Source organism: Gossypium arboreum, chromosome 12, assembly GCF_025698485.1.
Source record: "Gossypium arboreum isolate Shixiya-1 chromosome 12, ASM2569848v2, whole genome shotgun sequence".
In the NCBI taxonomy this organism is placed as follows: domain Eukaryota; kingdom Viridiplantae; phylum Streptophyta; class Magnoliopsida; order Malvales; family Malvaceae; genus Gossypium; species Gossypium arboreum.
In genome coordinates, this window is record NC_069081.1 from 3,775,347 (window position 1) to 3,793,876 (window position 18,530).

Consider the following 18,530-nt stretch of genomic DNA (forward strand, 5'->3'; position numbering starts at 1 on the left):
AATAGATATAATTCTAAGTTGGTGGTAGTAGCCTTTGACTTTAAACAAGTTCATCATTAAAGTTCACTCTCTTAGTGTTAGTTTAGCATTACTTTTAAAAAGTGTTTAATATAGTATGTTAAAAAGTACTTTTGAGAAATAAAATATTTATTTTAGACATGATATTATAAAGTAACAAATATGCATTTAAATAATGTTCAAATTAATTAATATTATGATATTTTAGCAAGAATATAAAAATAATATATTATAACTTATTGTTAATATTTTAATATATGAAATATAAATTTTAAATATTTATAAGTAATTAATATTAATTGTAGCATGCAATTTTTTATACTTATTATGTAAATTAAATTTTTTATTTTTAAATAAATATTTTAAGTAATTAATATTAATTATATCATTTCATATCGTTTAATTACCTCGATATGGCACACATTCTGACCGAGAATTGGATTGATTTATTTTTTATACTTACCATTTAAATTTTTAAATAAATATGAAATTTCTTTAAATAAATAACATTTTTACATTAAAATTGGTTGTTATTGTCATTTTATATTATTAAATCAAATTTGTCGGGGAATAATGGAACAAAGTTATATATTTTATTGATTTGTATAGTATAAAAAAATGTGTGTTTGCAAATTACAATAAAATTTGAGTATGAATGAAAAACCAACAAATATATTGTTTATTGTTATATTTTGAAGTTTGATTTTATAAATAAATACCAAAAAATATTTTTTATTTTTATTACAATATTAGTAAATAATTTTATATATTATAAATTTTTTAAAAAATTGAACATAAACCCATGCATCGTAATATTCAAAAGAAAAATAATTGCTTTATATTTAAAGGTAATATGAAATTAAGGGTAAAATGGTGAAACACTTGATTTCATATTATTGTAATATGGCATACCCTAAGTATGGCATTAAATACATATAAGTGACCTCTCTACCAATTATGTTACAATTGTATTGGGAATGAAATGCATGCGCAATTATCTTTTCTTTTCTTTCATTTTCTTATACATTATCAAGGTTGTAGTACTCAGTAGCCTGGGAACATTGGTGGAGGTGGCGATGAGTATTGGAATCCCAAGTTTGGAGGGAGGACTACTTTTTTTGTAGGTGGCAGTGTCAAAGCAACAACTGGAGGTGAAGTTGGTGGTGGTTGTGATTGAACTGGTGGATGTGGAGAGTAGACGGGTGGTGGTGATTGAACTGGTGGAGGTGGGAAGGAGACGGGTGGTGGAGGGGAGAGAACTGGTGGTGGTGGAGATTGAACTGGTGGAGGTGGAAAGGAGACGGGTGGTGGAGGGGAGAGAACTGGTGGTGGTGGAGATTGAACTGGTGGAGGTGGAGAGTAGACGGGTGGTGGAGGGGAGCGAACTGGTGGTGGTGGTGATTGAACTGGTGGAGGTGGAGGGGAGTGAACCGGTGGTGGTGGTGATTGAACTGGTGGAGGTGGAGGGGAGCGAACAGGTTGTGGTGGTGGTGAGTAGACGGGTGGTGGAGGGGAGAGAACTTGTGGTGGTGGTGAGTGAACGGGAGGTTTTGGCTGTGGCTTTGGAGGAGCTTTGACGGGTGGCTTAGGTGAAGAGCCACCACCACATTTGTCTTTACTACAATCAATTGGATGGCTCAAAACGGCTTCGCATTCATTGCCTAACTTCTGGTTCGGCCTATCACCCAAACAATTGCCAGTGTCATCCAATACGATGTCTTTCCTCGAAGTTGGTACACAAGCATTGGCCGCTCCATTAAAGTAGTTTTGAGAGAATGAGAAATTAGACAAGCTTGGCAACTTACAAATATTCTCAGGCAAAACACCTGTCAACTTGTTATGGGAAATGTCCAAAACATTAACCCCTATCAAGTTTGAAAGCTCTTGTGGCAAAGCACCGACGAATGAGTTAAAGCTGGCGTCGAACACAGTCAGGTTCTTAAGCGAACCAACTTCCAGTGGGAAGCAACCGCCCAGGTCATTGTTCATGAAAATAATCTCATCCAAGTTCTCCATTTTGCCAATGCTATGTGGAATACAACCTTTGAATTTGTTGTTGGCAAATGTCACCACAGAGACTGTGGATTGGCCGATTGTTTCGGGAATGGTCGAAGTGAACCTATTGTTATTTAAGAACAATGCGTCGAGTTTCATTTCGAAAAGCTCAGGCGGTATTTGGCCTTCAAAATTGTTGAATCTGATGTCGATGTACCTGACACTCGACCAGGATAATGTAACATTCGGGAAAGGGCCGACGAACCGATTGTTGCTAACATCAAACTCATGCATAAGCGTAAGCTCAGAGAAGCTATTGGGTATAATCCCACAAAATCTGTTGGAATTTATGTGGAACAATGCAAGATCGCTCATCAACCCCAGCTCTGCCGGAAGGTATCCGGCAATGTCAGCATGATTAAGATCAACACCAGCAACAACTTTTATTTTTGGGTCATCCAATGCTTGAGCGCAAAAGACACCGGAGTAGCCACATACATTAGGACCAACCCAATTGTTGGTTATGTTCTTCGGATCAGAATACATTGCCTTTTTCCAGGCTTGGAGGGCAATGTAAGCCCTCCTCAGCCTAGAATTATCAAATTTTAAGTTTATTTGAACTTGAAACTCAAAACCATCAGGAAGTTCACCATTTTCAGGGAGGGTTAAGAGTTGACGTTGACTGAGGTATGATGCTTCAGCATCAGACAATGCGAAAGAAGATGTGGATAATGAAGAGAGAAAAGAAAAGAAAAGAAAAGATAACCCAAAAACCTGCGACCTTCGAGGTTTACCCATGCTACCCACCTTGATAGGCCTGAGGCTGCTTATAGTTGGCAAATTGGCAGTGCAAGAGGGTTAGATTATATTGAGGAAGGGAGGGGGGAGGGAAGGAAGGCATGGTTTAACACGGAAGGTGGCACCTGTTCTACTTTTAGAAAATTTGTTGCGCCAAGCATAGCTAAAAATAAAATGATTTTACCAAGTCTTGACCATTAACCTACTTCTCATTATGGATCAGCTAACTAACTCTTCCTATTTCAATATCAAACAATGCCCGGATTCAAGAATGTAAATCTTTTGTTGACGTAGACTACCAATTTTATGTAAGTTCAGTTTTGTAAATATAATGATAATTTTTAAATCATGAATCAATATTGATTTCGATAATTTCCCTGTAATATTAGGGATGCTTGAATTCATCCTCCTAAAGTCGAGACACTAACAATTAATTATGTTTTCAAATTTCGGTTGCAATAAACAAAATCATGGTGGTAGTACAAGTAAAACTTTGAAACAAAAACAGTGATTAATAGGTAATGGAATTACAGAGATTCAAAACACAAACTTGCAACACCGTCATTTTCAAAAATGGAATCAGGTAAACCCCACATTCAACAACAGTTTCTCCACAGCAATCCCACTCGAAAACCCATTTCTACAAACTCCCAAAACATTTTATGTACAAGGGGAGGCTAGTGTATGTATGATAATAACATTTATATCAATTGGTCTCGTGGTCAGGTGCAGGAGAGTACCAGGCAGGAAGTGTGCCTTTGGTTCTAAGCATTCTGGTAAATGGGGAATCCAGCATTCTTGCTCTCTCTTCTTCCTCTATTTCTTCTGCAGATTTTGGCAACCCATCTGGGATATGACTGAATATTTTCCCTTCATGTTCAGTCTGCAATGGCTTTGCCTTACTTGAAATTCCTTTGTTGTTTCCATTGTTGTGGATGGATGCGATTCCATGTAAGAAACCAATCAGTGACTTAACTCCCCCTGCTTGTATAATTAACTGCTCTACCTCTTCTTTCGCTACCTCTTTCTGTCATCCATTGCAAAGTTAACTACTGACTATGTTTTCTTGAACTTAAAATATCTATGTCTATGTCTACCATCCATATAATCCTTCAAAAATCGTCCAAAAAATTTCAATATATATATTTATACCTGTTTTGAACATATATCATATCCCATAGTATCACCAAATTTCAAAAATTGACTGCTAGAGTCATAGTTGGATCCTCGTAATTATGGCATAAAAACACTAGAGACTAACTATTCTTTCCTACTTTGATTTATTTTCTACGAAATCAAACGAAAATGAACTAAACTAGGAAAATAATAATTTATGTAAAGTTACCACAATAATCTAATCAATAAACTGGAATTATTATGGATTTTAAAACCTTCCCAGATTAGTTTAATTGAATTTAGAATTAAATGAATTCATAGAATCTACCTATAGATTCTAGACTTAACATATTTCACCTGTATTTTCTTATCATCCAAATAAGTGCAATATCTCAATTATTTAAAATTTAAATCTATCAAAAGCTTACCTCAAGATCTTTGAGTTCGAAATAAGCTCTCCAGCAACTATAAGATTCGTCTCCTTCAAGTGTCGAACAGTAATCTGAAAATAACGAAATTACCAAAATAAATACTAAATCACTATTGATTTCTTTTTTAAAAGTTATACAAGTAATTGACGTACCAGCGAGATCGTTCTCAGATTTCTCAATCAAGGGAGGGTCTTTAACAGCACGCTCGAATTTTGTTCTACTAAAAGGCTCGAGCTTCGGTATGTAGGCGTCGTTGCTCGAAGAACAGCGAATCGTGGAAGCAAATCTCGTTTTCGACAACGGTGATAATCCCGAACGGCGGATATCCTTAACCTCCACAAGGATAGGAGCAGAATAGGTACGTAAGAGGATGGACTTTATCATCGTGGCCCAAAATCACAGAAATTTTCTTGTTTTGCTGGTAAAGATGATAATGTGTGGCAATGCGTTTCAAAATTTATAGTGGAGTGGAACAAACTGGATAAGAATCTAATAAAGATATTTTATTTGAATGATTGGGATTAGGATATTTTGTATTGAGCTTTTGAATATTTGGATGACAGGCGAATCGTAGCCGTTGGATCTGGTTTGATCTTAAGCCGCCCACGGCTTTTGCACTTGTTGGGATTTTGGCCCTTCATCCGTTGTTTTTCTAGCCGATCCCTTGTTTTTGTAGATGGATAAGCTTAATTTTCTTCTTAAATTAATTTTGGCTTTTGCATAAGCTTAATTAAGAATCAAAGTAACCATTACATCAAAAATAAAATTTTACATTTCCAAATCAACATAACCTTTAATTTAATAATTTTGAACGACTTATTTAATATAAAAATACTTTAATATCTAATTAAGTAGAATCAACACAAAATGATAATATATTTCAATAATATTATAAGTAAATAATATTATATTTTGGATAAGTTACACTAACAGTCACTCAACTTTCAAAAAATGACAAACCAGTCACTACCATTACAAATGTAACAAAAATCCGAGGTGGCCCGTTAACTTACCATGTTGGCATCCCACGTGGAAACGACATCCTCTACAACATTCCTGTTAACTTGCAGCAGTAGGAGAAGAAGAATAAAGAAAAAAAAACCCCTTTTTCCATTCAACAAAAATTGTTTCTCCTTTTCCCCCTTTCCCATTCTAAACCAATACTCCTCTTTTGTCATTGATGCCTTACCCGACTCTACTGATGAACAAACCGTCATCTCCGAAGATAATTTTAATGATCTTGGGGTCATCATTTCGGCTTGCTAGTAAAGCCATGCCATACACAAGTCATGTATCCAACATACCGGCTATGGACTCATTCATCTTTAGAGCATAAGCCTTCACTTATATCAAAGCACATGAGTTGTATATGAATGGTTAATGACTAACTCAGGATTTAGGTAAATCACACCATGAACGTCACAAGTGAATTAATTCACAAATGGATTTTGAATTAATTCATCTTGGGTTAGTCCAATGTATCATTCTACCAATGAATACATCTATGCTACTACTCGTGGAGTCAAATGCTCCAATAGCCAAGACTAGCCATCTCTCCAATTAAAATTGTAGGCTACATAATAATCCTTCTCAGTATTTGAATCAAATATTCACTTCAATTCTTTTACAGGATTACAAATTTAGTTAGATTATCTACTGAAGTAAATTATCTTTCTTGTAATATAAACGTTCTTATAATGCCACTTATCTTGAGTTTGAATTTAGACAATCAATAAGCTAATATTTGCTTGTCACATTTTCGCTATACATGCAAAATATAAAAGACAAAAGTATAAATGACATAGTAGTGAAATATGAAATTAACTTTATTTATTTATCGTTCAAATAAATAGAAAATAGTTATATGTTTACTACAATATGGGCACATTTCCCAACAGTATGCAAGTATAGTTATGCTTGAAATAATGTTAAACTAATGTATATAAATTATTGAATGCCATTGAGATTTTGATTTTGAATGGTTGGATGAAATTGATTATTAGAATATCATATATGTGTGTTTAGGATGTATTAAAAGCTTGTAAATATTGTTCATTTGGTAAAAATATGATAGGAATATGACCAAGCCTGTGTTGTGTAAAAATTATAGGTTTTTGGTAAGAAATTGTACAAATAGTATGTGACGTTGCGACGTCACATATGTTATCACGACGAGTCCTAGACGACGTGAATTTTGTTTTCGTGACGAGGAGGCCATTTGGCTAAGTCAGTATGTTGTGTCGCGATGAGGAACCCCCTCATGTCGTGACATTAACTCAAAGTTTTCAAATCTTTTCTATTTGATCCTTGTTCGATCGCGAGTTAACTTACCCGTGAATGTTTATTCATGGTACAGATCACTTATATATCTTGTGGTTATGTGATTGATTATGCAAATTCATATTTAAATTGATCGGAGTTACTCCAACAATGAATGTGACACACTACGACTCAGACCCAACGATCGGGTCGGGTATAAGGTGTTACAACAGTGCTTTTTATCTTCTGGTCTAACTCATTAGCAACTTTTAGTGACCAATTTTTAGTTTTTGTAGGTTACTGTAACACCCCTAACCCGTCTCTATCGCCAGATTAGAGTTATGGAGTATTACAGTACAATTGGAAAATTTTAAACATCATAACATTCAATAATTTAGATATATTATAAACCATTCATTATCATACATTTTGTCCTTAAATTGAGCCCTCAAGGCCCTAAAAATAACTTGGAAGCAATTTGGGATTAATTTGAAACAAATCAAAAACTGTAGAAAAAAGTAACAAAAATTGAAAACAAGGGTCACATGGCCGTGTGAAATCACCCTAGGTCATGTAACTTTTGAACAAGGGATACACAGCCATATCCCAGCCTGTGCCCTCACCTGTGTAACTCTCTGAGTAGGGTCACACGCCCGTGTGCCAGGCTGTGTAACTCTCTGAGTTGCCCTACACGCTTGTGTGCCAAGCTATGTGTTAGGCCGTGTAACTCACTGACTTGAACCCTAAGAAAATTCTCAGATGACACATGACCATGTCGTCAAGCCGTGTGCCTCACACGGCCGTGTGATAGCCCATGTCTCAGGCCGTATAAACCGAAAATTCACCTAAAATCAAGCCATTTCATAACCTAACCATGCATAAACATTCAATCCATTTGTGCACACTTTAAAAGGACCTAAACATAATCCAAACATACATAAAGATGCCATTTTAAGACCCTAATTCAATTAACCAATATGCCATTCAAATGCACCACAATACACCAAAACTACAACTATCAAAACATGTCAATATTGTCCCATTTCATACATGATAAACTATTCCAACTACGTACCAAAACATACCACACATAACCATTTTCAAACCATTCAAAACATACCATAAGAACCTTATTTACAAGCATTAACAAGTGACTAAAATGACATAATTTGGCGAGGTATCAAAGTGCAACAAACTAACACAACTTTAATAACTTAACATACCAAAACATACATCATAAAGATCCTATACATGCCATTAATAACCTTGGCCAAAATGCACAAAAACTACCAAAATGATCACTCGATAGTGTGATAGGTCTCCGACGAGCTTCCAACCAAATCGAGCTTACGATAATATATAAAACAATAAAAGTAAACTACATAAGCAACGAGTGCTTAGTAAGCTCGTATAAAATTAAAACATAACTTACCATTTCTATAATAAAATTCATAGAATAAGTACAAACCAATACCAATGCCATAAGCTTAGTGTAAGCCTATACAACATCACCAACTCACAAGTTAGTATGTCCATCCATAGCATAAATGAAATCATTCATAAAATATGTAATTTTCCATATAAGTACAACATCATTTAGTTCATCAATCCTTTCGTTAAATCATGATTCAATCTATTTGCATACTTACCATTTCGTTCCATTTTCTTGCCCGTTGAACCATCTAGAATTACATCGAATACTCGAGAAAACTCACACAAAGTGTGCCTTTCCGTAACATTTCCTTTACATCATTGCTCACAAGAGTTGTGGGTCGGAATGTAAGCTACACGATGCTACTCATGCGAGTTGTGGAGAATCTGCAATAAATGCAGGACCTCAGCTATCGATAGGACATTTAAGACCAACACCCAAAACATGAAATCTCTAATTACATGTCATTTGTATCCTAATGATTTCTAAGGTTCAACCGGGACTCAATATCCGTCAATTCATCATAGCATTTGTAACGACCCGTTTTTAATGAAATCAGAACAGTGGTTTTGGGACCACAAATATGAGGTCATAAAATTTAATTTAATATTATTTTATGGTTTATAGCATGTTATAATTATGGTATAAAAATTACGTTAAGAAATTTTACCGTTTGTATGCTCAATTTGTGAAAAAAGACTAAATCGCGTAAAGTGTAAAAATTGGATTCTATTAGCTAAAAGGGTTAAATAGCTATAGAAATTTAAATTGGAAGTCCTTATATGGAAATTAAACCATTAAATGTGATAGTGGAAGTTGTTGGCTTGGCAATAGTGTAATTATTAAATGATGTAAAGGGTATTTTGGTCTTTAGGCATAATAAGACAAAAGTAATAAATGAAAGAAAAATTTTCATCCTTTCTTTCTTTCTTCAGCCGATTTTGAAGAGGAAAGAAGCCATATTTGGTTGAGCAACATTCGTCCAAGCTTTTATTGTCCAATTAGGTACGATTTTTAGTTCCGTTTTTAATGATTTTTATGTTTTTAAGATCGTTGCAACTAGATCTAGCTAGCCTGTGCATTTAATTTTGAAAATATGAAAGTATTTAAGTTTTTCTATTGATAAATATGTTAAGGTTTTAAAGTCTAATAGGAGAAAAATAATGGTTGTTGTTAGATAAACAACATTTGTAAAGAAATTTTCTATGAAATTATCAATTAGAGATTAAATTGAGAAATATGAAAATTTTATGATATATATGTGAAATTATGAAATTTAAGGGCTGCTGTAGGCTTATAAGATATTCGACTAGGTTGAGTGTGATGAAATTTAATGAATTTCATTTTACAAGCCTAAGAACTAAATTGCAAAGAATTAAAAGTATAAGGGCAAAATGGTAATTTTTCCAAAATATGTGTTGGACTGAATTGAATGTGTTTAGTATTGAATTGAGTTAAATTCATTTCTTTAGATCCGGTTAGACCTCATACGGAGTTAGATCAAGGCAAAGAGAAAATCTCGGGTTAATCGCCTTCGAATTTATGTAAACTCGTCGAGGTAAGTTTGTGTAATTAAATTTCGTATTTATATGCTTTAATTGAAATACATGAATGTGAATGGTTTAATTATTTCGTATAATTATTGAAACATAACCGATATTGTACGAAGAATACCAAGCCCCGTTGTAACCTTCAAAATTCGTGGGATATAAATGACAATGTAATTAGGGTTACCGATTTGGTCGAGGTCTTGCATATGTTGTAGACCCACCAAAGCTCATATGAGCTTATCGATATTCAGCTCGTATGAGCTTACAGATATTCAGCTCGGATGAGCTTACCGTTTGTCACTTGTATGAGCATACATGTATAAGAATTGACAGATTACCGTTCAGTACACTTTCGTGTGTACTACCCGTGTATCCTACAATATTCTAAGTGGTTCAACGGGCATAGTATTATTACGAGACTTTACAAGTTCGATACAAACTAGTACAAGTATTTACATGGAAATGGTATATATATGATATACAGATATATGGTATATATGTTACATGTACATAGAATTTAATAATTGTTAAATTCATACATAATTCTGTTACGAGTTTACATGAAATCGATACGAACTAGCACAGGTATATATGTAAATTACACGAAATGGTTTATAAATGATATATGAATACATGGTATAGATGTTACATGTATATGGAATTTAAATAGTTAATGAATTCATACATGATTCTTGGTTTTTATATGAATACATGGCTAATTTGGTAAATGGTTCAGCGGGCAATATTCTGATAGGATATGACAAGAGTTTGATACGAACTATTATTGGTATAGATATGAATTACAGGGAAAATGGTATTATATGCTATATTGGTATATGAAATGGATGCTACATGTTTATGCAACTTGACTAGTTGTTGAGTTCATCCGTGATTATTGATTCATAGGTGAATTTACATGACTAACATGGTTGGTGTATATGTACTCAGGCTTTGGCTAAGTGTGGTTGGATTATACCACGTTAAAATTTTATGTTATGCATTGTAATGGTATATGCATAAACGAAAATATACTTGTGATCATGAAAATGTGATTTTTGGTTTATATATGTGTTTATATGGTTAACTTGGTTGATAATTATATGTTAAGCTTTTGGGCTAAATTAAGTTGTGATATACCTTGTTTCACTTACTTCATTTGTGATCAAATGGGTATGTGAAGAATAAAAAAACGATAAATTGCTTCAATTAAAATCGCTATAGTAGTATGGGATGGTATGAGTTTTTTTTTGTATGATTGGAATATGTTTAGCCACATGTTGGAATTATAATTGCACGTAAGTAGTGGATACTTATGTTATAATGTTTTGAGGTAAATTGGGTTGATAATGTGTTATTTAACCTTGAGAGGTTATTGTTGTTTAGGCTAAGGCCAAGACACGTCGGATTGACTTAAATGGATTGCACTTATAAATTGAAACAGTGAACTTTATTTTTAAGTTGCGAACTTATTAAGCTTAATTGCTTACTCTGTTTATTTTTCCATGATTTTTAGATATCGAAAGCTCGTTCGAGTTGGAAGTTGTCGGAGATTTCATCATACCATCTATCGGTTATTTTTGGTACTGATGGTTTATAATTTTGGTCCTATTTGATTTGGTCAAGTATTTAGCCATTTGATTTGATTTGTTTGATACATGTTGTTATGTATATATATATAACTAAATGGTCTTGTCACATTGATATATGTATTATGATGGTATGTGATATTATAACATGTTATAAGCTTGATATTGGTTGGCTTTGAATGCCTAATTATGTCATGATTATATGCAAATTGTCGTATTTAGGTTGGCACCACTTTGGGTGAGGAAAATGGCTTGGAAGATAGCCTATTTTTGTCGACACGGGCGTGTGTCTTGGCCGTATGTGACACACGGCTAGGTGACACGGCCGTGTGTCCCTTGATACTATTTAGAAATTAAGTCACTAGCTCCACACGGTCTAGCACACGGGCGTGTGGCTTGGCCGAGTGGCACAAGTTAGTATACCCTCCAATTTGCACACGGCCTGGCACATGGGCGTGTGAGGCCATTTCGAAGGGTACATGGCCTGGCACACGGGCATGTGGTCTGGCCGTGTGACCCAACTCAGAGAGTTACACGAGGTCGGACAAGGCCTATAGCACGGGCGTGTCCCTTAGTCAGACGGGCGTGTCCCCTGTCCACACGGGCGTGTGACCCCTGCACTTTGAAAAATTTTCCATGTTTTCATAAAAATTCATTGAGTGCTCAGTGTAGTCCCGAACCACTTTCAACGACTATTTAGGGCCTTGAAGGCTCGTATTAGGGACTATATGAATGAATTAGAGTGGTTTTTTATTTGAATGAAAATTGTATATGACAAGTTTGAATGATTGAGTTATAAGTCCGATAATGCTCCTAACCTTGTTTCGTTGTCGAAAACGGGTTAGGGGTGTTACAGCATTGATACATTGTATATTAATTCATTTACATCAAAACAACATAATAATCATTCAATTTAAAAAACATTAAAGCAATTACAGTTCATACAAACTTACCTCGATAATCAGTGTAGCGACGTGAAAATTTTAACTTGGTCGCTAATTGTGGCGATTTAGTGAAAACTTGAAAACTGAAGTTTGATTTTGAAATAAAGAGGGAGTCGCCACCAATCCTTTTTCCTAGGTGTGATCGGACACCTATTAGATTTCTTTCTTTTTTTTTAAAAAAAACAAAAAGAAGGCCGAATTTAGGTCTACGTCAAAATCCAGAGAAAAATTAGGGTTCAAGAGTTGGTTACGCGCGAGGAAGGTATTAGCACCCTCGCGACGCCCAAAATTGGTATCTTGTAAAACACGTGTTGTCTTGATTTTCAAAAATACGAGTTCAATATAAGATTTAATCATGACCTGATTGAAAAGACGAGAAATTTTAGTTTTTTGGTTTTTTTAGAAGGGTGTTCTGTCTTTAACACGAGCCGACAAATTCCATCCAACATAGCGATGAAATCTACGGCTTAATGTTAAATCGATGCATTGTCTTACTTATTAAAAACAAGAATAAGATTTTCAAAATAATGCAAAGCAAATTAATAAATAAAAATAAATAGAAGACAGATCTAGAAGTATATTGAAGCAAATATAGGTGTAACAATAATATTACAAACAATAAAGATGTATGCGATATTAAACGTAATACGAGAATTAAACATGAAATGGAAACGGTGAATGTATATGTATACGCGTATAATAATAGTATTAAGAGTATAAAGCGTGAAATATATATATATATATATATATGAATGATAATAGTATTAGAAATTTACTATATAATATTTGAAATATACATAAAGTAAGTAAAATATATATCACTAATAATGTTGAAGTATATACATAATAATATATATAAAAATTTTAAAAACGTATGTATAAAAATATATATATATAAGTTTATAATGACAATAATAATAAAAGAACATATAAAAATAAATATAACTTAATACTTTTAAAAATAAAACAATGGTTAATAATAGCATAAAGGGTAAACATATATAGTAAACATTAATGTTAAGACAATACTATAGACATGAAGAATTTATATATAATGAAGACACACAATAATGCTAATAATGATAATAATAGTAATAATGATACTAATAATGGTAAAAATAATATAATAATGATAGCATGAATATTATATACAAACAAAAATAATAATAAATAATATTAATAACAATAATAGTAAAAGTATAAAGAAAGTATGACATTATTGTAAGGTAAGGGAAATAAAGTAATAAATAATAATATGTTAAAGATGGTAAATATAATAGTAAATATAATGATGTTACCACATATAAAGAGCATGTATATACATATATGATAAAAATATTCATTAATATTATATATAATAGTAATACTAAAAATAATGATGTAATATAAAAGGTAAATATAATACAATAATAATATTAAAATAAAGTAATTAAGATAATACTATATATATATACATACATGTATAATAAAACCTATACTAATATTACATATAATAATAATACTAAAAATAGTAATAATAATACATTAAAAATAATTATGTTAATAACCGAATATTAATAATAATAATAATAATAATAGAAATAATAGTATTAATAATATTAGGAATAATACTAACAATACTAAAAAATGAAAATAAAATAAATAAATAAATAAAATGAAAAGGGACGAAAATTGAATTAAAATAAAAGTTTTGGGCGAATTTTAAAAGAAAGTAAAGAGGAGAGGACTTATTAGAACACGCGAAAAACGTGAAGGGACCAAAACAACAATAATTCCTTCCCCTCAAAACGCAGCGTATTAGTGGGGGCTAAATTGAAAACCACGAAGGATTATGGGGCCAAATTAAAAACATGAAAGATTTAATTACAAAACATCAAAAAAGCGGAGGGGTTAAACGCGCAAATAACCCCTCCCTTAAAAAACACGTGGATCCTACCTGGAGCAGGTCGGGTCGACCCGACCCAGGGCCAAAACGACGTAGTTTTTGTTTAAAAGAGGGGGGGACCAGAACGGTGCGTTTTGGTCCCTATAAAAGCCAAATTTTTTTGAAAATTTTTCATTTTGTAGCAGGAGAAGAAAAAAAAAAGAAAAAAAAAGGGGGGAGAGGAGAGAGGGGGGCTACCAGCCATAGGCCGGCCATTGTTCGATCGACGGACCTTCGCCGGCGCTGGCGCCGGCCATCGTACACGGTGGCCGAAAAGGTAAAATTTTCCCTTTTTTTTTGTTTTTTTATTTTTATATTTTTCGTATTATACGCTTATATATTTGGTGATTTTTTTTGATATATATTTGTGCAAAAATAATCCTAAAACAGTAGCTAAAAGAAAATCGAATCACCTTAGGTTTTCCACTTTTTGATTCTTTGATCTTTGGTTTTTTGTTTGCTTGAACGTTATTCTTGCATTTGAATACTGATTGGATTGCTAGTTTTGCCTTGGGATCGAATTTTTTCTTATTTTTTTGTGTTTTAACTGCCGACCCATTTACATTTGTTTTCATGGTTTTTATAGCCTATAATTTTTACAAGTTGTTTCCTTCCTTTTGCTGTTGAGTGTTCTTTTTGTCCTTGCAGGGTGGTTGAATGGTGGCATGGGGCTGACAGCAGTGATGGGACAGAAACGGTGGTCAGATGGCAGAGGTAAGTGGCCGGTCAAAAGGGTGGTTAGGGTTTCGGTTGAGAGCTGATTAGAGTTAGGGGTAATTGGGCTGTTAAGTTTTTGATGGGTTAGTAGGTTTAGGTATTGGGTTGTTGGGGTTTTGGGCTTTTGTAATTGGGTTTTGGGGTTTAATGATTGGGCCTCTCGGTTTGATTGTAATGGGTCTGGGTAATTTGTAAACGGCCCAAAATTGGCCTATAACAATCAGGGCGTAGAAATAAAGTTGAGTACCAATGCTTTAGCTTTTCCTCGATTTAGATCTGATTGTGGTTTATCTTGATCTATATAAATAATTTTATTCAGTTTAGTGCTTCTAGAATTCAATTCAGTTCAATCCATAATTCATATTTATGAAAAATTATGAATTTACCCTTAACATTTTAACTTTTCATAATTTAGTCCTTAAGCTCATAATTTGGAATTTAACCATTTTAATCCTCCATATAGGCTAACCGAATTTCATAGGGACTTATACCAACTCATTTAAGCCAACATTTCATAATTTTAACATGAAATTTTACTAATTTCTTAAACAAATCCCTAAATGCAATTTCATAAAAAATCACTTAACAAAACTTGTTTATTTTTCAACAAAGATAAATAATCCGTCAACTAATATCAAAACCTATTCAAAAAAATTCATGGCAAGTCCCTTAACCTTTAAAATTTTTGCAAATTAACCCCCGGGCTAGCTAAATTAAGCTAAAACGGACTCAAAAACATAAAAATCATTAAAATTGGGACTTGAATTCACTTACATGCATCAAGGAAGCTTGACCAATTATCTCATCCTATTTAATGGCTATTTTAGGGTTTGAAAAAAATGAAGATGATACCATCTTTGTTTTATGTTTTATTATTTAGTTTTACTTTTATTTACTAAATTACTACTTTAACCTTTAAAAATTATCAAAATTTCATTTAAACTATGTTTATGCATATCCACTAACCCTTTAATTGGTAAATTTACCAGCTTAGTCCATTAACATTCCTTTCCATAGCCATTTAGCCCTTTTAACAAATGGAACTCAACTTTTTTACCTTATATGATTTAGTCTTTTTTACTTAATTAATAATGTAAACATCAAAATTTCTTAACGAAATTTTAATACGACCTTAATATAATCTTGTAAACATTAAAATAATAATAAAATAATAACTCACTCATCAAAATTGTGGTCTTGAAATAACTGTTTCTAACACTGTTGAAAACAGGTTGTTACAACTCTCCTCCTTAAAGGAATTTTCTTCCTCGAAAATCTTACCAGAAAATAGGTTCGAGTGTTGCACTTTTTCCTAGGTAGCCTCTTTAGTTCCGTAACGTTGCCAGAGAACTTTAACTAAAGCTATTCTTTTATTTCTTAACTCTTTAACTTCTCGAGTTAAATTTTTGATCGATTCTTCATTGTACGACATATCTGGCTGAATCTCAACATTTATAGGTGAAATTACGTGTGAAGGGTCTGATCGATACTGTTGTAACATCGACACATGAAACACGTTATAAATTTTCTCTAACTCTGACGGTAAAGCCAATCGATAAACCACTGGCCTAATCCTCTCGATGATCTCATACGGCCCGATGAATCGCGAACTAAGCTTTCCCTTTCGGCCAAATCAGAGAAATTTTCTCCAATGTGATACTTTCAGAAATACTCTATCACTGACTTGATATTCAATATCTTTTCTTTTCAAATCTACGTAGGATTTTTGACAGTTAGAAGCAGCTTTCAAACTGTCTCATATTACTTTAACCTTTTCTTCGGTTTCTCTAATCAAATCAATACTTAATAACTTTTTCTCGCTCAGTTTAGTATAACGGAGTTCGACATTTTGACCATACAAAGCTTCATACGACGCCATTTTAGTACTCGTCTGATAACTATTATTGTAGGCAAATTCAACTAACAGTAGAAATTTCTCCCAATTACCTTTGAATTCTAAAACACAACATCGGAGCACATCCTCAAGTACCTGAATTACTCGCTTAAACTGACCATCGGTCTGTGGATGAAACGCTGTGCTGAAATATAGTTGAGTACCCAGAGCTTTGTGTAATTTACTCCAAAATCGAGAAGTAAACCGTGGATCCCTATCAGAGATAATAAATACCGGTACACTATGCAGTATAACAATCTAAAAAATGTACAATCCTGCCAACTTTTTAAGTGAATAATCTATTAGAAAGAAATGCACGGATTTAGTCAACCAATCTACAATAACCCATACAACATCTTTCTTCCTTGGAGATAAGGGCAATCCCGATACAATATCCATTATAATATGTTCCCATTTTCACTTTGGAATCATCACAGGTTATAATAAACCAAAAGGTACTTGATGCTCGGCTTTAACTTGCTGACAAATCAAACATTTCGATACAAACTCTAAAATCTCTCGCTTCATTCCTGGCCACCAGTACATCTGTTTCAAATCACTATACATTTTATTGCTACCAGGATGTATCAATAAGCTACTACTGTGAGCTTCTTGTAAAATCTTCTGAATAATATTAGAATTCGTCGGAACACAAATCCTGTTTCTAAATAATAGAGAATGTAACAAAAACTTATACAAAAAAGGACTTTGATGAACTTGAAAGACAAAAGGAACAAGTTGGAAAATAAGAAGACTTGGAACTATAGAGAAACACTTAAGAAAATTGGAAGCAAGGTTCCTCTCAAAGAGCGTTAAAACCTTTATTTATAGAAAAAGAACCAAGTTAGTGAAACAACAGAAAAGAAATAAATGATAAAGAGCCCCCGAAACAATTTAATCGTTGGCCAATAAAGTGGTGCTATATCAAAAGATAGCAATCAAACCTATTAAAAGATGTTGTTTCAAAATTTTGAAATTATTGTCGAAGTAATCATTAAACTTCACCATCGATATTCTAAACGACAACAATTTCCATTTTCACCAAAAAAATGACATCCCATCACCCTAATATCATAGTCTTCGAGAAGCTCATTTTGTAAACTTTTTTTTAACTTAGGGATAATTGTTATACTCCTAATCCTAAGTACTTCCCATGCCTCTCGTACATGAGCACTTTACACCGTTATAAATACATTTATGAAAAGAGTATTGTTGCAATGCCACTAAGAACACATCAAATCTAATCTCATTAATGTTTCCAACTTCTTTGGCTCATCAACCTTGAAAGGGGTCACGTTCATACAATACTCTAATCTAAGCTTAAGTTAGACTCTACTAATGAGGAAATAATGGAATACAGGGATCACTCTAAGTGCTCTCCTATCTATAAATACCCTTTTTTCCAAGAAAAGAATGATCATGTCGTCAAACATGATATTCATGTTTTGCTCGAGTGCAACCTTAACTCCCTCAAGTCACCATTTCTAACGACTTTTCGCATCACCTATGATATGAACTGCCTTCTTTCTAACAAATTTTCACACCTCTTATACCGTAAACCACTATCATTGTATTGTTGTACACCTCATATAACATAATTATTATAACAACAATTAAACTTTTATTTATAATATTATTTTATAATTCATTTTACACAAATATTTTCAAATGATAAAAATATAAAATATTAAGATTTTATATTTGGATCTGAAAAGTTTGTATTTAATCCACGACCGCGGATAAGACTGAGAGGTGGGAGTATTTTATCATGACGACGTAGACATAGAAAATATTACCCATGTCATGTGAAAAGTCATCCTTAGCCAGAGACATATGATAACATTTCGGATAAAAATAAAAGCAGTC

At 33.2% G+C, this 18,530-nt stretch overlaps 2 protein-coding genes across 2 annotated transcripts; both read right to left on the bottom strand.

The window, feature by feature from the left end:
- Positions 1 to 833: 833 nt before the first annotated feature.
- LOC108478962 (pollen-specific leucine-rich repeat extensin-like protein 3) lies at positions 834 to 2,883 on the bottom strand. The gene has a single exon (XM_017781412.2). It carries the CDS (start codon positions 2,809 to 2,811, stop codon positions 1,063 to 1,065), a length of 1,749 nt encoding a protein of 582 aa, XP_017636901.1. The 5' UTR covers positions 2,812 to 2,883; the 3' UTR covers positions 834 to 1,062.
- A 420-nt stretch (positions 2,884 to 3,303) lies between these two features.
- Positions 3,304 to 4,994, bottom strand: LOC108476993 (CCG-binding protein 1). The gene is made up of 3 exons (XM_017779392.2): positions 4,511 to 4,994; positions 4,356 to 4,429; positions 3,304 to 3,838 (listed from the first exon to the last, which is right to left on the bottom strand). Exons 1-3 carry the CDS (start codon positions 4,740 to 4,742, stop codon positions 3,518 to 3,520), a joined length of 627 nt encoding a protein of 208 aa, XP_017634881.1. The 5' UTR covers positions 4,743 to 4,994; the 3' UTR covers positions 3,304 to 3,517.
- Positions 4,995 to 18,530: the final 13,536 nt, after the last annotated feature.